This window comes from Salvia miltiorrhiza, chromosome 8, assembly GCF_028751815.1.
Source record: "Salvia miltiorrhiza cultivar Shanhuang (shh) chromosome 8, IMPLAD_Smil_shh, whole genome shotgun sequence".
Taxonomy (NCBI): Eukaryota; Viridiplantae; Streptophyta; class Magnoliopsida; order Lamiales; family Lamiaceae; genus Salvia; species Salvia miltiorrhiza.
Genome location: NC_080394.1, coordinates 2,420,735 through 2,436,816, shown reverse-complemented (window position 1 = coordinate 2,436,816; position 16,082 = coordinate 2,420,735). Strand labels below are relative to the sequence as shown.

Below are 16,082 nucleotides of genomic sequence, written 5' to 3'. Positions count from 1 at the left end.
TTAATCGGAACCGAATTAGGCCCCGTGGAGTAATCGGAAACAGAACCGGTTTAACCGACCGGTTATTCGGTTAACCGGTCAAACCGATTAATTCGGTGATTTCAATCAATCAAATTCACTCGCACCCTTCTCTTATGTTCAATGATACATGTATACGAATAGAAACTATCACTTATGAAACAACAAATAATACTTTTTCCACAAAACAAAATCCATATTGTAACGAAAAAGTAGTGACAAAATCTCGAAATGTACTCGCTAATTTACAGACCAAAAACTGGAAATAGCATCTGGAAAAAAAGAAGAAGATAAACCTCAATGAAATAAGATACATCTTGATACAAAAAATGAATCAATACATAACTGTAACTAGAACTCATCAATTTACATATTGTAGTGTAGGGAATATATTGGGAATTCGAGTAAAGGCCTGCAAACAATCATGCGGCAGTAATCTTTCTATACTTCCAAGCATTTCAAAACTATTCCAAGGAAGATGCAGCGTGTCGAAAAGAAGAATAACAGCTAACCGTATTTCGTGGAAGCAGTCAGTGTTAACGGTGATCAACATCGTGTTATCTTCTCTTCTGAGCTAGAAGTGCCAAGGAAACAACCTGCAACGAAATTCGTCGTTGAACTATTCAAGGCATGCAGTTGTGAAACAGAAATGGAAGATAGCATAATTCCTCCCAGCTTATCAGATAATGCTACATTTATATCATAAAGGGGTAAAAAAAATTAAAAGTACCACATAAGCCATTTTTCTCACTTGATTCAACAAGGTATGATATTTCTTTACATGCTTCGAAGTTTTAGTTTACGTATTTATTATGAGCATGCGCGCCGAGGGATTTTTTTTTGATATAGGTTGAAAGAGCAATGCTAAGTTGCAGAAACCTTAAGTAATAACTATTGCACCATTCCATCAATAAAACAATACATATGGTAGTACTTAGTACTGACATAACAACTATTTTAAGTTCAAACTTCATTAGATTCCAATCTTATTAGTTCAACTATATTTAAAATTCATATTAAGTTCTTAATTGTTTCTTGTTTGTCCATAACAAATCAAGATCTTTATGTGCAAAGGTTGATTTTAATTAGACAAAATATTTTGTCAACGCATTGGGACTGGTTAAGAGACCATAAAAGCCCCACATACCAATGTAGCTAACACACATGAAATTGTGGACAAGAAGCATGACCTAAGTCGTAAATACTAATTCAAAAATATAACTTTTTAAGTTTTGCTAACATACCGATGGATCAGCTTCAAGTGGGAAGAAGGGGTTGCTTTTCGTCAGGTCCGACACGGTGACTAGCCTGGAGAAAGCAAGCAGAATCATGAGGAGATGCATGCTTTAGATGAAAATAAAAGACGTGCAATTGTACATATATTGTACCTCATCATTAGCTCCAGCAGCCATATTTATGAAGGATGAATCCCTTGACCTGAAGATAAAAAAGATCAGCACCTTGCCTAAAGCTTGCCAGAAATGATTATGCATAAGGATTAATTATCAAATAGTGTGCAGAAATATGCAAGAGTATTCACTATCTCTCCTGCCGTTTCCCCTTGGCGGAAGTCAACAGCCTCATCCCCAACCCCTCAAACCATGGGGGGCAACCAAGGTGAAACTAAACATCCAGAAAAGAAAAGAAAAGAAAGAAGAGGATCTTTGCTGCAAGAATATACACATGCGACAAAAATTGTCATGCCTACCCCATGAAGTTGAAAAATAAATTGATGTTCCTTAAGTTCACTCAACAGCAAGCATTACATAGAAAGTAAATTTATATGGTATGATCCACTTCACCATCATAAGAAAAATGGTCATCAAATTTTACTAGCTGGAGGGCGTCTTGTACGAAAGAAGATGTGAACAAACCAGAACCACTGAAAGGTTGTTGTGCCACTAATCATTCAGAACAGATCTAAGAACGGACAGTACATAATGATATGGAACCTTCAACAATTGCATGGAAGTAAAGAGGCCCCCTGGAAGAAGCACTCTCACTTGACAGATAAAAAGATTTTATGTTTGACGCATGTGATTATGCAAGAAACCGAATGAATACCTATGGTTTTCCTGAATATCAGTTCTTTCTACCACCCCATTTTGTTCTTCATCCTTGGCTTTTGCAAGAGGTGAAAAGAACTGAAACCAGAAGTATGTTGCAGATAAGCCTCAATATATATATGAGAGAAAAAGATACTTCAGTTCAGTTACGTACCTGGTGCATTGAAATGAAAACCACTGAAATCCCTAACAAAAAGTTTATGGTCAAAGTATGGCCAAACAAAGCAGCAGATGCTATGCCTGTAAATATTGTTGCAACAGTCGAAGAATACTTCTTCAAGATCGTGTCTGGGAACATGAAAATGCACAAGTGTAAGCATTTAGCAGAAGAAGTTAAGTAATAAGCAATCCTATTAGACTGCACACAAGAGGAACCACAATGCTAAAGCCAATGTGTTAATATCCCGTGTAAAGGAGATAATCTGTTAAACCAGCTCCTAAAAAATCTCTCACCAGCATATTTGAAGAAAAAGGAGGATAGAATTCCTTGTGCAGCGTTGTTACATATCAAAAACATGGTAGCTTTTGAATGTCCTTCCAGTATATTGAAATTGCTGGGACCTGAAACATTTATTGCAATATATTTTATATAAGGAAAACAGCAAATCAAATTCCCCCTCCGAGCTATGAATGACGCGCTGCAGTCAAATAAAGGTAAAGCCTAAAACCAAGTTATCCTGTCCCAAGATGTTACAAAATGAGTCTTATCCAAACTGTTGGTGCTAATGTGAAGGCTGGAGAAGCATGATTTTGCACTGATACCTTTAAAAATGACAGTTCCGAGAATTCCAAGAAAGTTGAATATAGCTCCGTATCCATATAAAAATAGGTTCTGCAAATTCCGGCAGAGGAAAAATTTTACTCAGTAAGAACCTCAATTTGAAGTATCACCTATTTGAGACATGAAAGTACAAAACTAAGAACATATATATACTATTGATGAGGTTATCACCTAAGTTAAACCTCACATGTCTCATGAAAACAAAATTATTTTCAATTATAATATTCAATGACAAATAAATCTCAGGCCACTGTCACAAAGTTGTAAACTCAGAGAAGAACATTCTAATAATCATACTGTGCCTTCAAAACCATATAATCCTGCCATAATGAATGGGTTGCCACTGAGGCAGTAAACAATCAACATTTGCCACTTCAATACCACAACTTTATTTGTCACCTAGCATGTGAACATTAAGGGACTGGAATGTGGCCACATACATAACAAAACATCATAAGGCAAGTACACTTGAACCGAAAACAGACACTTCAAATGATACAGAATACTCTTTCAACATTTGATTGTGTTAAATCACCTGAAGATAAATGCTGGTGTCATATTGGCTTTTAAGGGCATATTCATTGAAGACAGAGGCCATAGAAGGAACTGTTACCTGCATTAAAAAATCTGAAGTGATTTATGCCTGCAAAGAACAAATCAATGAAATTTTTTGGAAGGCAAAAATAAAAAGAAGAAGAAGAAGAAGCTTGTTCTGTACATCCATGCAACTCACAGATACTATGAACATCAAGATGCCCTGAATAACTTACAAATATCAGTGTGCACATATATGCACCAGTTGTAATGGGGAGACCCAAAGCAGTGGAACCCTCCGGCATGGATTTAAGTTGATTTATACTAATCCCTATCAGCAGCAAAGCAAGAGCCTCCCACTGTGACATAACATAAACTTTATTTTCAGAATACACAATAGCATGTGTATGATCTTATCCGGTCATTAACAATTTAACAGAAACTAACCTGAATTATTGAGAATCGACGTTTCATGATGAACTTGAGAAGTACAGCAATTACCAAAACCTGAAAAGAGTATTCAGGAGTAGAAGATAAGAGAGATTAGCATATGAGACCAAAAGTAAATAAAAGGCAAACATCAGTTCTCAATGGTTTTGCTCCTATCTCAAGATGGCAATGAGGTTTGTTAAAACTGGCATCAGCAATAAAGATGTTCATCTATAGGAGTATAAAGGAGAAAAGATGATGTGAAATAAATCGGGTATAGCTGCAATGCTGCATACTGAAGCTATAACACTCTGAAAAGAGATTATTGAGTAACAAGTTTAAAGGTGTAATTAACTTAACCATGTCTGAAAATACTTGGTGGCAACAAACCAGAAATAAACAATTTCTTAATAATATCTACTTCTCCCATGCATAATGGTAAAAGCTTAAAAACAGATCATAATGAATTTTCCTTCTAAAAGAAAGAAGCACTCCAGAAAACAAATTCATCTATGCTTCACAAACATTGGAGTGGAAATTTGGATAATATTCCACCACCTTTATTATTCTCAGAGCATGATGGAACACCAATGAGACAGAGGATTAACAAACTAATTAATCAGATAAAAGAAAAGATGTTTATTGCCAAGCAAGCTGCATTGTCAACGCACCTTTAAATTGCTCAACATTTTCACTGTTGCGGGGTTGAAATATAGCTGAGAAAAGAGTAAGAGAAATGAAGAGGTATTAGTTACTAGAAGTGTAGAAAGAAGCTGCAGCCACTATCTCCATAACAGAATTCTATCGGGAAGATAGACTTAATATACAGAATAAATGACATGCAGACGTACTTCAGAATAACATTTAACATTTTAATGTAAGCACGTCAAATTGCATAAGAAGTATAGAAGAGAGGCAGGGTTTTTATTTCATTTAGGCAACACTAAAGTTTAATTTTAAAAATGTAGGTCCAAACCAGCCTCCTAACAAAACTATGTTTACCTGCATAGTAAACTTCAGGTAGTTATTTATAGCATAAAGTAGGGCTGGAACTGCAAGAAGTTTATTGTTGCGAGCAGCCTGCAAATATCAGAAGGGGACAAAATTCATAAGGAATCAGATGGGATTTAGCATGCATAGAGATGCATAACTTTTCTGGAGGACAAAACGAAGAAAACAGGTTTGTCTTGTAAGCTAAGGATTTAAGAACATTTCCCAGGGCCCAAAATCAAGGTGTGCATCATGATTGAAATCACACAATCTGAGGATTTATCAGAAAAGTCATAGACATTAATACTATAAAAACATCTCTAGGCAGCTCTAAATATGACCTAGTTGAAAATTAAACAGAAATTAATGTTGGCTGCACTCTGAGTAGTTGCTTCAAGATTTTCTCTCACTACAGGACCAAAACGTTATTATTAGTTACTTACATGTTTTAGCTCATATGAATTAGGAACCATAAATGAAGCACCTTTTACAAGAGACTTCTGAAGGAAAACGAGATAAAAATAATGCTTATTTCCAACTTCTCAAGTAATTGATCCAAATAATATTTTTTTAATTATGACAAAATGGCAGCTGAGAAAGCTTCTTATCAGAAAATGTGAGCTTCTGCATCGTCAACATGACCTTAAGGATCTGTGTGGAATAACATTTTTGGATAACAAGGGATCAAAGTTGCCAATCATTAGAGACCTGATAAGCAAGAATATTCCTCCATGAAAAAGGAAGGGTTGGCATCTTTTGGAAACTCTATATGACATGCTGGATACAAAATTAACATCATAATGAACAAACATAATTCTTTCTGGTAATATAAATTCTATACAGTGAATTGAAATACCATTGGATACCAATTTCTTAGATACTAGATCACTGAAAAGTGCACCTGCATAAATGTTGAAAGTGAGAGAAGCGGCTTTTCACCAACTTTCTGTCGCCTAGCCTGCAAGGATAGATCCCCCCATAGTAAATATCACAATGCATGGATGTGATTTGGAAGCTCAATGGCGTATAAACACAGTAGTTGCTTATGTTACATCTCGGATATTTCTATATCTTAATTATAGTAATACATAACAATAGTATTTACTGAAAGTGCATAAAACTCTTCTTTTCTCATTTCTAAACTTTACATAGAGATCTAGATAAGAGTACCTGGAACAAAAGCATTGTGATTGCAAAAAGAACTTTAGCAACCTCTGTCAAAAAGTTGACACTAATCGGGCTAAACTTGAAGCGGCCATCCACCTTTGACATATAAACTAAAATAGGCTGGAAAGAGGAAAATCAGACAAGACGTAGCAGCAACTATGAGAATCAGAGTAAATGAAATTTAGTAACTGGGCACAACTACAACATTCAGGGATCATACCTGGAAACCAACAAGGACACAATCACCGCCAACTAATAAGAAGTTAAGCGCCCGCTGCTTTGACGATATCTTGCTCCTATGTCGGTCATAAGCTCGTGAAACAGCCTTAGTGGATGGATTAACTATTTTGGAATGACAGACACTGCATTCTATCATCCCGTTCTTCATCAGCCAACCCCCCAAGGCCGGCTATGAAAATTCAACCTGAACGACAAAACCAGTAACCCCATCAACCATATTCATAGATACAACTCAGTAGCTAACTACACAATCAAACCCCATATCAAACTCAACATCCTCAACGGCTCAACCAAAGGGACATATCAGGATATCAACACGCAATTCAGTTCAACTGGCACATTAACGTTAAAATCGCAAAACGTGATTAATCAGCGCCAGAATTTCCCCAGGACCAGATCTTATCACTGATACCAAATCTCCCAAAATGCTTATACGAGGACAATAGTCGCATACTTGGATTGCATATATATATATACATGAGCACGTAGTCTATGCCACTATGGTACGTATTTTCTGGACTAATAAAACAGCAGCGACATTCAATTAGAATCCAGCTCTTTCTCTGGATCAAACAAAACTGCAAGCTAACATCGCTGCTGCAGCTTATGCAAGCTTGATTAATCAAAATTGAGCTTCAGCTCATGAAACCAACCACAATTAAACACACACACACGTACTTGTGGTTACAACTACGAGCCGATTCTGATTCGACCGGAGATCAATTGACTGAGTGCGTCTCAGATCTGGCCGAAGCTCCGCCGACAGATCCAACCGCTGCATACGCCGAATTGCGCACAGAAATAAATTTGCGTGGAGATTTTTTGAAGTAGTGAGCGGAGCTGCAGAATGTAGCAAGAGAGGCTTTGATTCAAAGATTTGCGGAGAAAAGTCCTTTGCGTCTGGATCTCGAGATGCAATCGTGAAAGCACTATTTTTTCACGTTTAAACTATGTGATCAAATTGATAGAAATATATAAAAACTCAAGCGCCGCATATTCTAATAGAATCAACCTTTTGCTGGTGGAAGAAGAGTAGCGGTAAATTGGAATTTGAGTTTTTACGGTGGTCGGTTAATGACGGTTAGATAAATTTTACTTCCCCGAATCAATTTTAAAATTTGTCAGAAATTTTTTACTCCCAAATTTCATTTGATGTTGGCAACGAGGTCGGATTCTGCCCAAATTTAATATACTATGAACTCATAGACCATATTTTTTTTGTTCTAACGTTTTATTTTAATATTTTTTTTTTCGTTTCGTAAAACATGAGTCGTTTCTTTTTTATACGAAATTTAAGTAAATAGCATCTCATGTGTTAAATGTAGTAGATGAAAAAATGAAAATATGAATAAAAGAATAAACTTTTGTCATATAATAAAACGTAACAAGTTTCGTGAAATTGTGATATATGGTATTACAATAGTTAATGATTTAACTAATAAAAGATGAATCATGGTGATTTTTTTTTAATAAATATAAAAAGGAATTATGCTGGAGTAATTTTTAAAAATAAAAAATATATATTTTTATGAAATTGCTCTGATAAAATTTGTATATTTTTAAGTGACCATGAAATATATAAAATTGCCTAAAATGACTTTCAACAACCACAGATAAAAAAAAATTTCTTCGTTTTTTGGTGGTTGAATTCGTTGCTTTCTTGAATTTGGTTGATAAGACGGTAGTTGCGTTTCAATAATTTGTTATTATTATAAGTTTCAAAATCCAAGAAAATGACAATTCTTCATGTGAGCTCTCCCTAAAATAAGAATAATTAAAATTTCGTAAGTTTTTTTAGAATTAGTTTATTTAATTAAACAATAATTAATATAAATCAATTACTATTAATTAGAGCTAATCTCACTAAGCGAGATCAGCTTTTCTTAAAAATGAAAAGTAAAAAATGATGAATCGCACATGATTAGACCATTAATGAATCGCACATGATTAAGTTTGATAGTCAAATCATAATAATGTTAGTGCCAACAACAATAATTAATTAATTAATTTGGAAATACTACAAGTAAAGTTTAAGTAAATCGGACTGGCATGCGTGTCTGCATTGCACGTAACAAGTTTGACCTAAAGTCTAGATCTGTCGCCATATTCATTTTTTTTTACTTGGATTTTAACCAAAAAAGAAAAGAAAACTGTTTCATCTCATCATTTAATTAGTAGTTATATTAGGTACAAAATAAAAAATGCCGATATCACTAAGTTTATATAGAAATGATCACTTTTATAAATATATTCATCTTATGCTTAATTTGATTAAATTATCCCTAAGAGCATGTACACCGGGACTCGAATAGTTGGCGTGCGAGCCCGGTGCCAGCATGTGTGCCCCTATGTGCCGCGGAGCCCGTTGGCTCGAGGAGGAACTCGCAAAAGCGAGCCGACCACATAAGTTTTCAACTTTCAAGCACATGCTTGCAGTGCCTAATAAAATAAAGCGAGCGGGACGCAGAGGTTCCCCTTATCACTGCAGAGCTCGGTTCAGACTGGGGGGGAGAGATGGGGCTCAACGGGTGTGGTCGTTCTAATGTCTTGACAAACATCTCATACATTTCTTACATATTTGAAAAAAGTGGCGAACTTTTTTTTTTTTCTCTTCTCAACGTGTGGCTTATTTTATTATATAATAGAGGGATAATATTAAGGAAAAATGGTGAACTTTTTTGTATAAAGTTTTCCCGCCTTTGTGTTTTTTCCCATGATAAATTAGGCGGAGTGACTTATTTGATTATATAATAGAGAGATGATATTAAGGAAAAATGGTGAACTTCTTTTTTGTATAAAATGTGGGGAAAAAATGAGGCATTTAAAGACATAATTTTTGTTGTCCTTTCTTTTTCAATGATAAATTTATTCATCAAGTAAATGCACCCTAATAAAATTATATTAGATGATAGGGTTGTTAGCTTATGTTGCTTATTTTGTCAAAAAAAGAAAATAAAGTTATATTGTTATTTACATTCCATCTAATGAAAAATTAAGAGTGAAATACAATGCTACACAATAAATAATGGACGGAGGATCTCATCCGCTTTTCCTTCTTAACATATGTCGTTTACATTTATTTTCTCCCTCGATTTTATAATTGCAATAATTAGTTATTATTCAATAAATGCGCATTTTGATTTTGATGTTCAATTTTGATTATAACATACAATTTTGAGTGTTGGAGGAAACTTAGGGTTTATGATTGGATATATGTTCAATTTTGATTATAACATACAATTACTACAATTTAACTAAATGCATATTGATAATCTAATAGTACTACAACAATAGATTGAACATGTATTTAACAAAAATAAGATTAATTTAATTCAACAAAATAAAAATGTAATTTAATTCTCCTCCGTTCCATAATAAGTGTCTACTTTCTTTTTGAAACGAAAATGTAAGTTGGGATAATAAAACAGTAAAAAAATAAAAAGTGGCTGAACTCACTTCCATTTTACGAGAGGAATAAAATTTAGATAGATATAATTTAAAAATGAAAACTGTTGGAGCCTATTTTTCTTTTTAAAAAATAGACATTTTTTACAAAATTATAAAACATATCTATTATATAATCAAATAAGCTTTTCGTACAGAAACACATTTGCACCTCATTGGCTAGAAAATAGACATTTATTTATCGTGGGAGAATTCAAAAATATCTTGTCATAGGATTCTTATAGCGGGCTAGGACCACCGCTTGTGAATCAAGTAATTGGCTTCACCCTCAAAAAAATATTTATTTATTTAATCTTGTATTCTACCGAAATTCTTTCCTCTCAAATCCAAAATTAGAATTTGAAGATGGCAAAAAAAGTCGAGCTCATTTCTTCATCTCTTGTTAGCAGCACTGTAACTGCTGCTTCAATCTCAAGATTGGAGCTGAATCCATGGGATTTACGATTACTCCCATTCATTCCCATTCATAGAGGACTCATATTCCACAGCTCTCACTTTCAATCCCAACAACATCTCATCCAACACCTCAAAAACTCACTCTCCCGCGCTCTCGACTTTTTCCCTCCCCTCGCCGGCCGACTCGCCGCCACCCCGCACGACGGCGACACGGCCAGCTTCTTCGTGGACTGCAACAACGCAGGAGCCGAGTTCACTCATGCAGTCGCCGCCGCCGTCTCCATCTCCGACCTCATCGAGCCGAGGTATACACCGGAAATCGCATCCTCTTTGATCCCGATCAGCGTAGGCGTCACTAATTACGACGGAATTTCAAAGCCTCTGCTTGCGGTGCAGGTCACGGAGCTCGCCGACGGCCTCTTCATCGGCTGCGCCGCCAATCACGCCGTCGTGGACGGCACTTCCTTCTGGCATTTCCTCAACTCCTGGTCGGAGATCTCCCGCGGTTCGGAATCAATTTCGAGATCCCCAATTTTCGACCGCTGCAATGTCGCCGCCGTGGATAACAGACTCATCCATATCCCTACATTAGAGAAAAACCTAAGCAAAGCTCCATCTCAATTGCTGCCGCAGAAGGTATTCCACTTCAGCAAAGAAAAATTAGGTGAATTGAAGGCGAAAGCCAATTCCGAAGCCGGCACCGACAAAATATCTACTCTGCAAGCACTCATGGCTCATCTATGGCGGAGCACGGTACGCTCTCACACCACTAATAACGATTCAACCACTCGCGTGATGGCAACGGCCATAGGCGTGAGGGCGAGGATGTCGTCTTTGCCGGATGGATATTTTGGGAACGCGGTTTATCCTGCTGCGTTGGCGATTAGCGAGGGCGAGCTATTGCAGAAAGGATTAGGCGCCGCCGCGCTGAGGATCAACGAGTTGATCTCTAAGCAAACTGATGAAGCGATCAGACGCGACGCGGAGAAGAAGGTGGACTTTCAGCATTGGGAGGTGGGGAGTGGGCCCCTTCCTCTTGCCTTCGGAGGTTCTCACCGGCTAGATGTGTACGGATGTGATTTTGGGTGGGGGAAACCGATTGCTGTGAGGAGTGGGAAGGCGTGGAAAATGGAGGGGGTGGTTGTGGTGTTTCCGGCGGCGGAAGCCGGCGGTATCGACCTTGAAGTTTGCTTGTCGGAGGAGAAGTTAGTGGCATTGGAGGAGTTCATAACTAGTGTCTAAATGTTTTGTGGCGGTGTTTGCTTGTATTTTTAATGGATATTGTTGCTAGATGTTTCGAGGATTTTCGTGAACTTCGATTTTTGTGGAGTTTTTTTCGTGTTTTTTGGATATTGTAAGTAGGGCTGGAAACAAATCGAGTCGCTCGCGAACTATTCGGAGCTCGGCTTGAAGAAAGCTCGTTCAAGTTCGTTTAAAGAAGCTCGTAAAATAAACAAACCAAATTTGAGCTTAGTGGTATTCGGCTCGTTAGCTCGTGAACATGTTCGTCAATTGATTCAGCTGAAAAAATACAAATTATTAGTAGACATAACTTATATTTATCCACTAAAATTACTAATAATTGTATTAAATCTCTAATTAATTTTATTTTTTATAAGAAAAATAAAACATACATAAAATTGAACATGTATTTAACAAAAATAAGATTAATTTAATTCAACAAAATAAAAATGTAATTTAATACTCCTCCATTCCATAATAAGTGTCTACTTTCTTTTTGAAACAAAAATTTAAGTGGGGATAATAAAACAGTAAAAAAAATAAAAAGTGGCTGAACTCACTTCTATTTTGCAAGAGGAATAAAATTTAGATAGATATAATTAAAATTTGAAAAGTGTTGGGGCCTATTTTTCTTTTTAAAAAATAGACATTTGTTTTCAAAATTATAATGTATAATTATTATATAATCAAATAAGCTATTTGCACGGAGACATCTTTGCACCTCATTGGCTAGAAAATAGGCATTTATTTATCGTGAATTCAAAAATATCTTGTCATATGATTGTTATGGCGGGCTAGGACCACCGCATGTGAATCAAGTAATTGGCTTCTCCCTCAAGAGAATATTTATTTATTTATTTAATCTTGTATTCTACCGAAATTCTTTCATCTCACATCCAAAATTAGAATTTGAAGATGGCAAACAAAGTCGAGCTGATTTCTTCATCTCTTGTTAGCGCCACTGCAACTGCTGCTTCATTGTCAAGATTAGAGCTTAATTTATGGGATTTACGTCTACTCCCAGTCGTCCCCATTCGAAGAGGCCTCATTTTCCACAGCTCTCACTTTCAATCCCAACAGCATCTCATCCAACACCTTAGAAACTCCCTCTCCCGCGCTCTCGACTTTTTCCCTCCCCTCGCCGGCCGCCTCGCCACCACCCCGCACGGCAGCGACACGGCGACTTTCTTCGTGGACTGCAACAACGCAGGAGCCGAGTTCACTCATGCAGTCGCCGACGCCGTCTCCATCTCCGACCTCATCGAGCCGAGGTATACACCGGAAATCGCATCCTCCTTGATCCCGATCAACATAGGCGTCACTAATTACGACGGAATTTCAAAGCCTCTGCTCGCGGTGCAGGTCACGGAGCTCGCCGACGGCCTCTTCATCGGCTGCGCCGCCAATCACGCCGTCGTGGACGGCACTTCATTCTGGCATTTCCTCAACTCCTGGTCGGAGATCTCCCGCGGTTCGGAATCAATTTCGAGATCCCCAATTTTCGACCGCTGCAATTTCGCCGCCGTGGATAACAAACTCATCCATATCCCTACATTAGAGAAAAACCTAATCAAAGCTCCATCTCAATTGCTGCCGCAGAAGGTATTCCACTTCAGCAAAGAAAAATTAGCTCAATTGAAGGCGAAAGCCAATTCCGAAGCCGGCACCGACAAAATATCTACTCTGCAAGCACTCATGGCTCATCTATGGCGGAGCACGGTACGCTCTCAAACCACTAATAACGATTCAACCACTCGCACCATGGCAATAGCCATAGGCGCGAGAGCCAGGATGTCGTCTTTGCCGGATGGATATTTTGGGAACGCGGTTTATGCTGCTGCGTTGGCGATTAGCGAGGGCGAGCTATTGCAGAAAGGATTAGGTGCCGCCGCGCTGAGGATCAACGAGTTGATCTCTAAGCAAACTGATGAAGCGATCACACGCGACGCGGAGAAGAAGGTGAACTTGCAGCATTGGGAGGTGAGGAGTGGGCCCCTTCCTCTTGCCTTCGGAGGTTCTCACCGGCTAGATATGTACGGATGTGATTTTGGGTGGGGGAAACCGATTGCTGTGAGGAGTGGGAAGGCGTGGAATATGGAGGGGCTGGTCGTGGTGTCTCCGGCGGCGGAAGCCGGCGGTATGGACCTTGAAGTTTGCTTGTCGGAGGAGAAGTTAGTGGCATTGGAGGAGTTCATAACTAGTGTGTAAATGTTTGTGGCGGTGTTTGCTTGTACTTGTAATAGATATATTGTTGCTAGATGTTTCAAGGATTTTCGTGAGCTTGGATTTCTGTGAAGGGTCTTTTTCGGGTTTTTTGGATTAAAAAAAGAAGACTATTGTAAGCAATTATTATATGTGTTCACAATTTAATTTAAATCGTAAATTAAAGTGGTTCGAATTGTGTTCGAATTATGGGATTTTATAGTTTAAAAAATATGATTCAATTTATAATTTTTAGAAAATTATGATGTACATGTTTGATTTTAAAAAATATCAAACTGTAAATTGTATTATTATTATTATTATTATTATTATTAAGGATGGAGCTATATTTTTTTAAATGGGTGCACGAAAATATATTTTTATAATTAGAAACAATTTTTTTGGGGGGGCGCTGGGAGAGTGAAATTACAATTTTGTTCATAAAAAAGTAAAAAAAATGCAAATACAATTTAAATATAATACGTAATTATAAAAAATTATCCGACTGACCACTGATGTCGAGATCGGGTGCTAGCTCGGGTTCTCCACATGGGATCATCTGTTCCACAATTTAATGTGTACTAATCTTAATTTGTTGTAATTTTTAATTATATTTTCTTCAATTTTAATTTATTATGATTTAATATAATAAGAAGATAATTAACTAGGGTTTATAATGATTTTTTTTTCTATTTATTTGAATTAATGATCTGATCACGAAATAACTTTTTAATAATCTGATCACGAAATAGATAGTTCATCGCACGGGTATAACAATAACTTTTTTTTAATAATCTGATCACGAAATAGACAGCTTATATATATAAAAACCAATTCATGCAAGTTTCTCTATTTAAGCTTTCTACCGAAAGTCATATTACTCACACCCAAATTAATAGTTGAAAATGGCAAAAAAAGTGGAGGTGATTTCTTCATCTCTTGTCTGCGGCGCTGCTACTGCTGCTTCAATGTCAAGTTTAGAGCTTAATGTCCCCTTGGGATGGCCTAGTGGTTAGGGTGGTTGCCTGTTGTCCAAGAGGTCATAGGTTCGAGTACTCTCGGCCACAATAACCACTAGGTGGGGTGAGTGTGTGGTTAGTATTATTTATAATGTAATTTCATCAAAAAAAAGAAGTTTAGAGCTTAATTCATGGGATTTGCGTTTACTCCATATCTTCCCCATTCAAAGAGGCCTCATATTCCACATCCCTCACATTCAATCCCAACACCACCTAATCCAACACCACAAAAACTCATTCTCCCGCGCTCTCGACTTTTTCCCTCCCCTCGCCGGCCGCCTCGCCGCCACCCCGCACGGCGGCGACACGGCCAGCTTCTTCGTGGACTGCAACAACGTAGGAGCCGAGTTCACTCATGCAGTCGCCGCCGCCGTCTCCGTCTCCGACATCGTCGAGCCGAGCTGTATACCGGAAATCGTGTCTTTCTTGTTGCCGATCATAGGTGTCACTAATTACGAAGGAATTTCAAAGCCTCTGTTGGCGGTGCAGGTCACGGAACTCGCCGACGGCCTCTTCATCGGCTGCGCCGCCAATCACGCCGTCGTGGACGGCACCTCCTTCTGGCATTTCTTCAAATCCTGGTCGGAGATCTCCGGCAGCTGGGAATCGATTTCGAAATCCCCAATTTTTGACCGTTGCAAAGCCGCCGCCGTTGCCGTTGATAACAGACTCATCCATATCCCTACATTAGAGAAAAACCTAATCGCTCCATCTTCTCAATTGCAGCCGCAGAAGGTATTCCACTTCAGCAAAGAAAAATTAGGTCAATTGAAGTGAAAAGCCAATTCCGAAGCCGGCACCGACAAAATAGTAAACTTTTCAATCTGAAACTTAGGGTTTAGGATTGGATATATGTTCAATTTTGATTATAACATACAATTACTACAATTTAACTAAATGCATTTTGATAATCCAATACTACAACAATAGATTGAACATGTATTTAACAAAAATAAGATTAATTTAATTCCACAAGATAAAAATGTAATTTAATATACTCCCCCGTTCCATAATAAGTGTCTACTTTCTTTTTGAAATGAAAATTTAAGTGGGGATAATAAAATAGCAAAAAAAAGAAAAAGTGACTGAACTCACTTCTATTTTGTGAGAGGAATAAAATTTAGATAGATATAATTAAAAAATGAAAAGTGTTAGAGCCTATTTTTCTTTTTAAAAAATAGACATTTTTTTTTTTTTTGATTGGGGGATTAGGGGAAGGGGAGCGGTGGGGTTTGATCCCTAGACCTCTCACTAATCGCAAGAAGGTCGCACCGTTTGGTGTCCCCTTGGGGACAAAATAGACATTTTTCTCAAAATTATAAAATAGGAGTATATCTATTATATAATCAAATAAGTTTTTCGATTATAAATAAGCTTTTCGCATTGAGACATCTTTGCACCTCATTGGCTAAAAAATAGATATTTATTTCTTGTGGGAGAATTCAAAAATATCTTGTCATGGAGACATCTTTGCACCTCATTGGCTAAAAAATACACATTTATTTATCGTGGGAGAATTCAAAAATATCTTCT

The 16,082-nt window shown here is 37.3% G+C and overlaps 3 protein-coding genes and 1 pseudogene across 3 annotated transcripts; 3 read left to right on the top strand and 1 right to left on the bottom strand.

Moving 5' to 3' along the window:
- Nucleotides 1-172: 172 nt before the first annotated feature.
- Nucleotides 173-7,233, bottom strand: LOC130999944 (CMP-sialic acid transporter 2-like). The gene is made up of 16 exons (XM_057925650.1): nucleotides 6,904-7,233; nucleotides 6,206-6,409; nucleotides 5,989-6,105; nucleotides 5,720-5,776; nucleotides 4,831-4,908; nucleotides 4,500-4,544; nucleotides 3,847-3,906; nucleotides 3,636-3,758; nucleotides 3,401-3,478; nucleotides 2,847-2,916; nucleotides 2,538-2,645; nucleotides 2,239-2,372; nucleotides 2,083-2,162; nucleotides 1,407-1,455; nucleotides 1,263-1,326; nucleotides 173-614 (listed from the first exon to the last, which is right to left on the bottom strand). Exons 2-15 carry the CDS (start codon nucleotides 6,371-6,373, stop codon nucleotides 1,276-1,278), a joined length of 1,218 nt encoding a protein of 405 aa, XP_057781633.1. The 5' UTR covers nucleotides 6,374-6,409; nucleotides 6,904-7,233; the 3' UTR covers nucleotides 173-614; nucleotides 1,263-1,275.
- Nucleotides 7,234-9,908: 2,675 nt separating this feature from the next.
- On the top strand, nucleotides 9,909-11,384 carry LOC130999943 (protein ENHANCED PSEUDOMONAS SUSCEPTIBILITY 1-like). Its single transcript, XM_057925649.1, has one exon. The coding sequence runs from the start codon at nucleotides 10,036-10,038 to the stop codon at nucleotides 11,326-11,328; it is 1,293 nt and encodes a 430-aa protein (XP_057781632.1). The 5' UTR covers nucleotides 9,909-10,035; the 3' UTR covers nucleotides 11,329-11,384.
- Nucleotides 11,385-12,090: 706 nt separating this feature from the next.
- Nucleotides 12,091-13,694, top strand: LOC130999942 (protein ENHANCED PSEUDOMONAS SUSCEPTIBILITY 1-like). Its single transcript, XM_057925648.1, has one exon. It carries the CDS (start codon nucleotides 12,244-12,246, stop codon nucleotides 13,534-13,536), a length of 1,293 nt encoding a protein of 430 aa, XP_057781631.1. The 5' UTR covers nucleotides 12,091-12,243; the 3' UTR covers nucleotides 13,537-13,694.
- A 741-nt stretch (nucleotides 13,695-14,435) lies between these two features.
- On the top strand, nucleotides 14,436-15,377 carry LOC130997060 (uncharacterized acetyltransferase At3g50280-like; annotated as a pseudogene).
- Nucleotides 15,378-16,082: the final 705 nt, after the last annotated feature.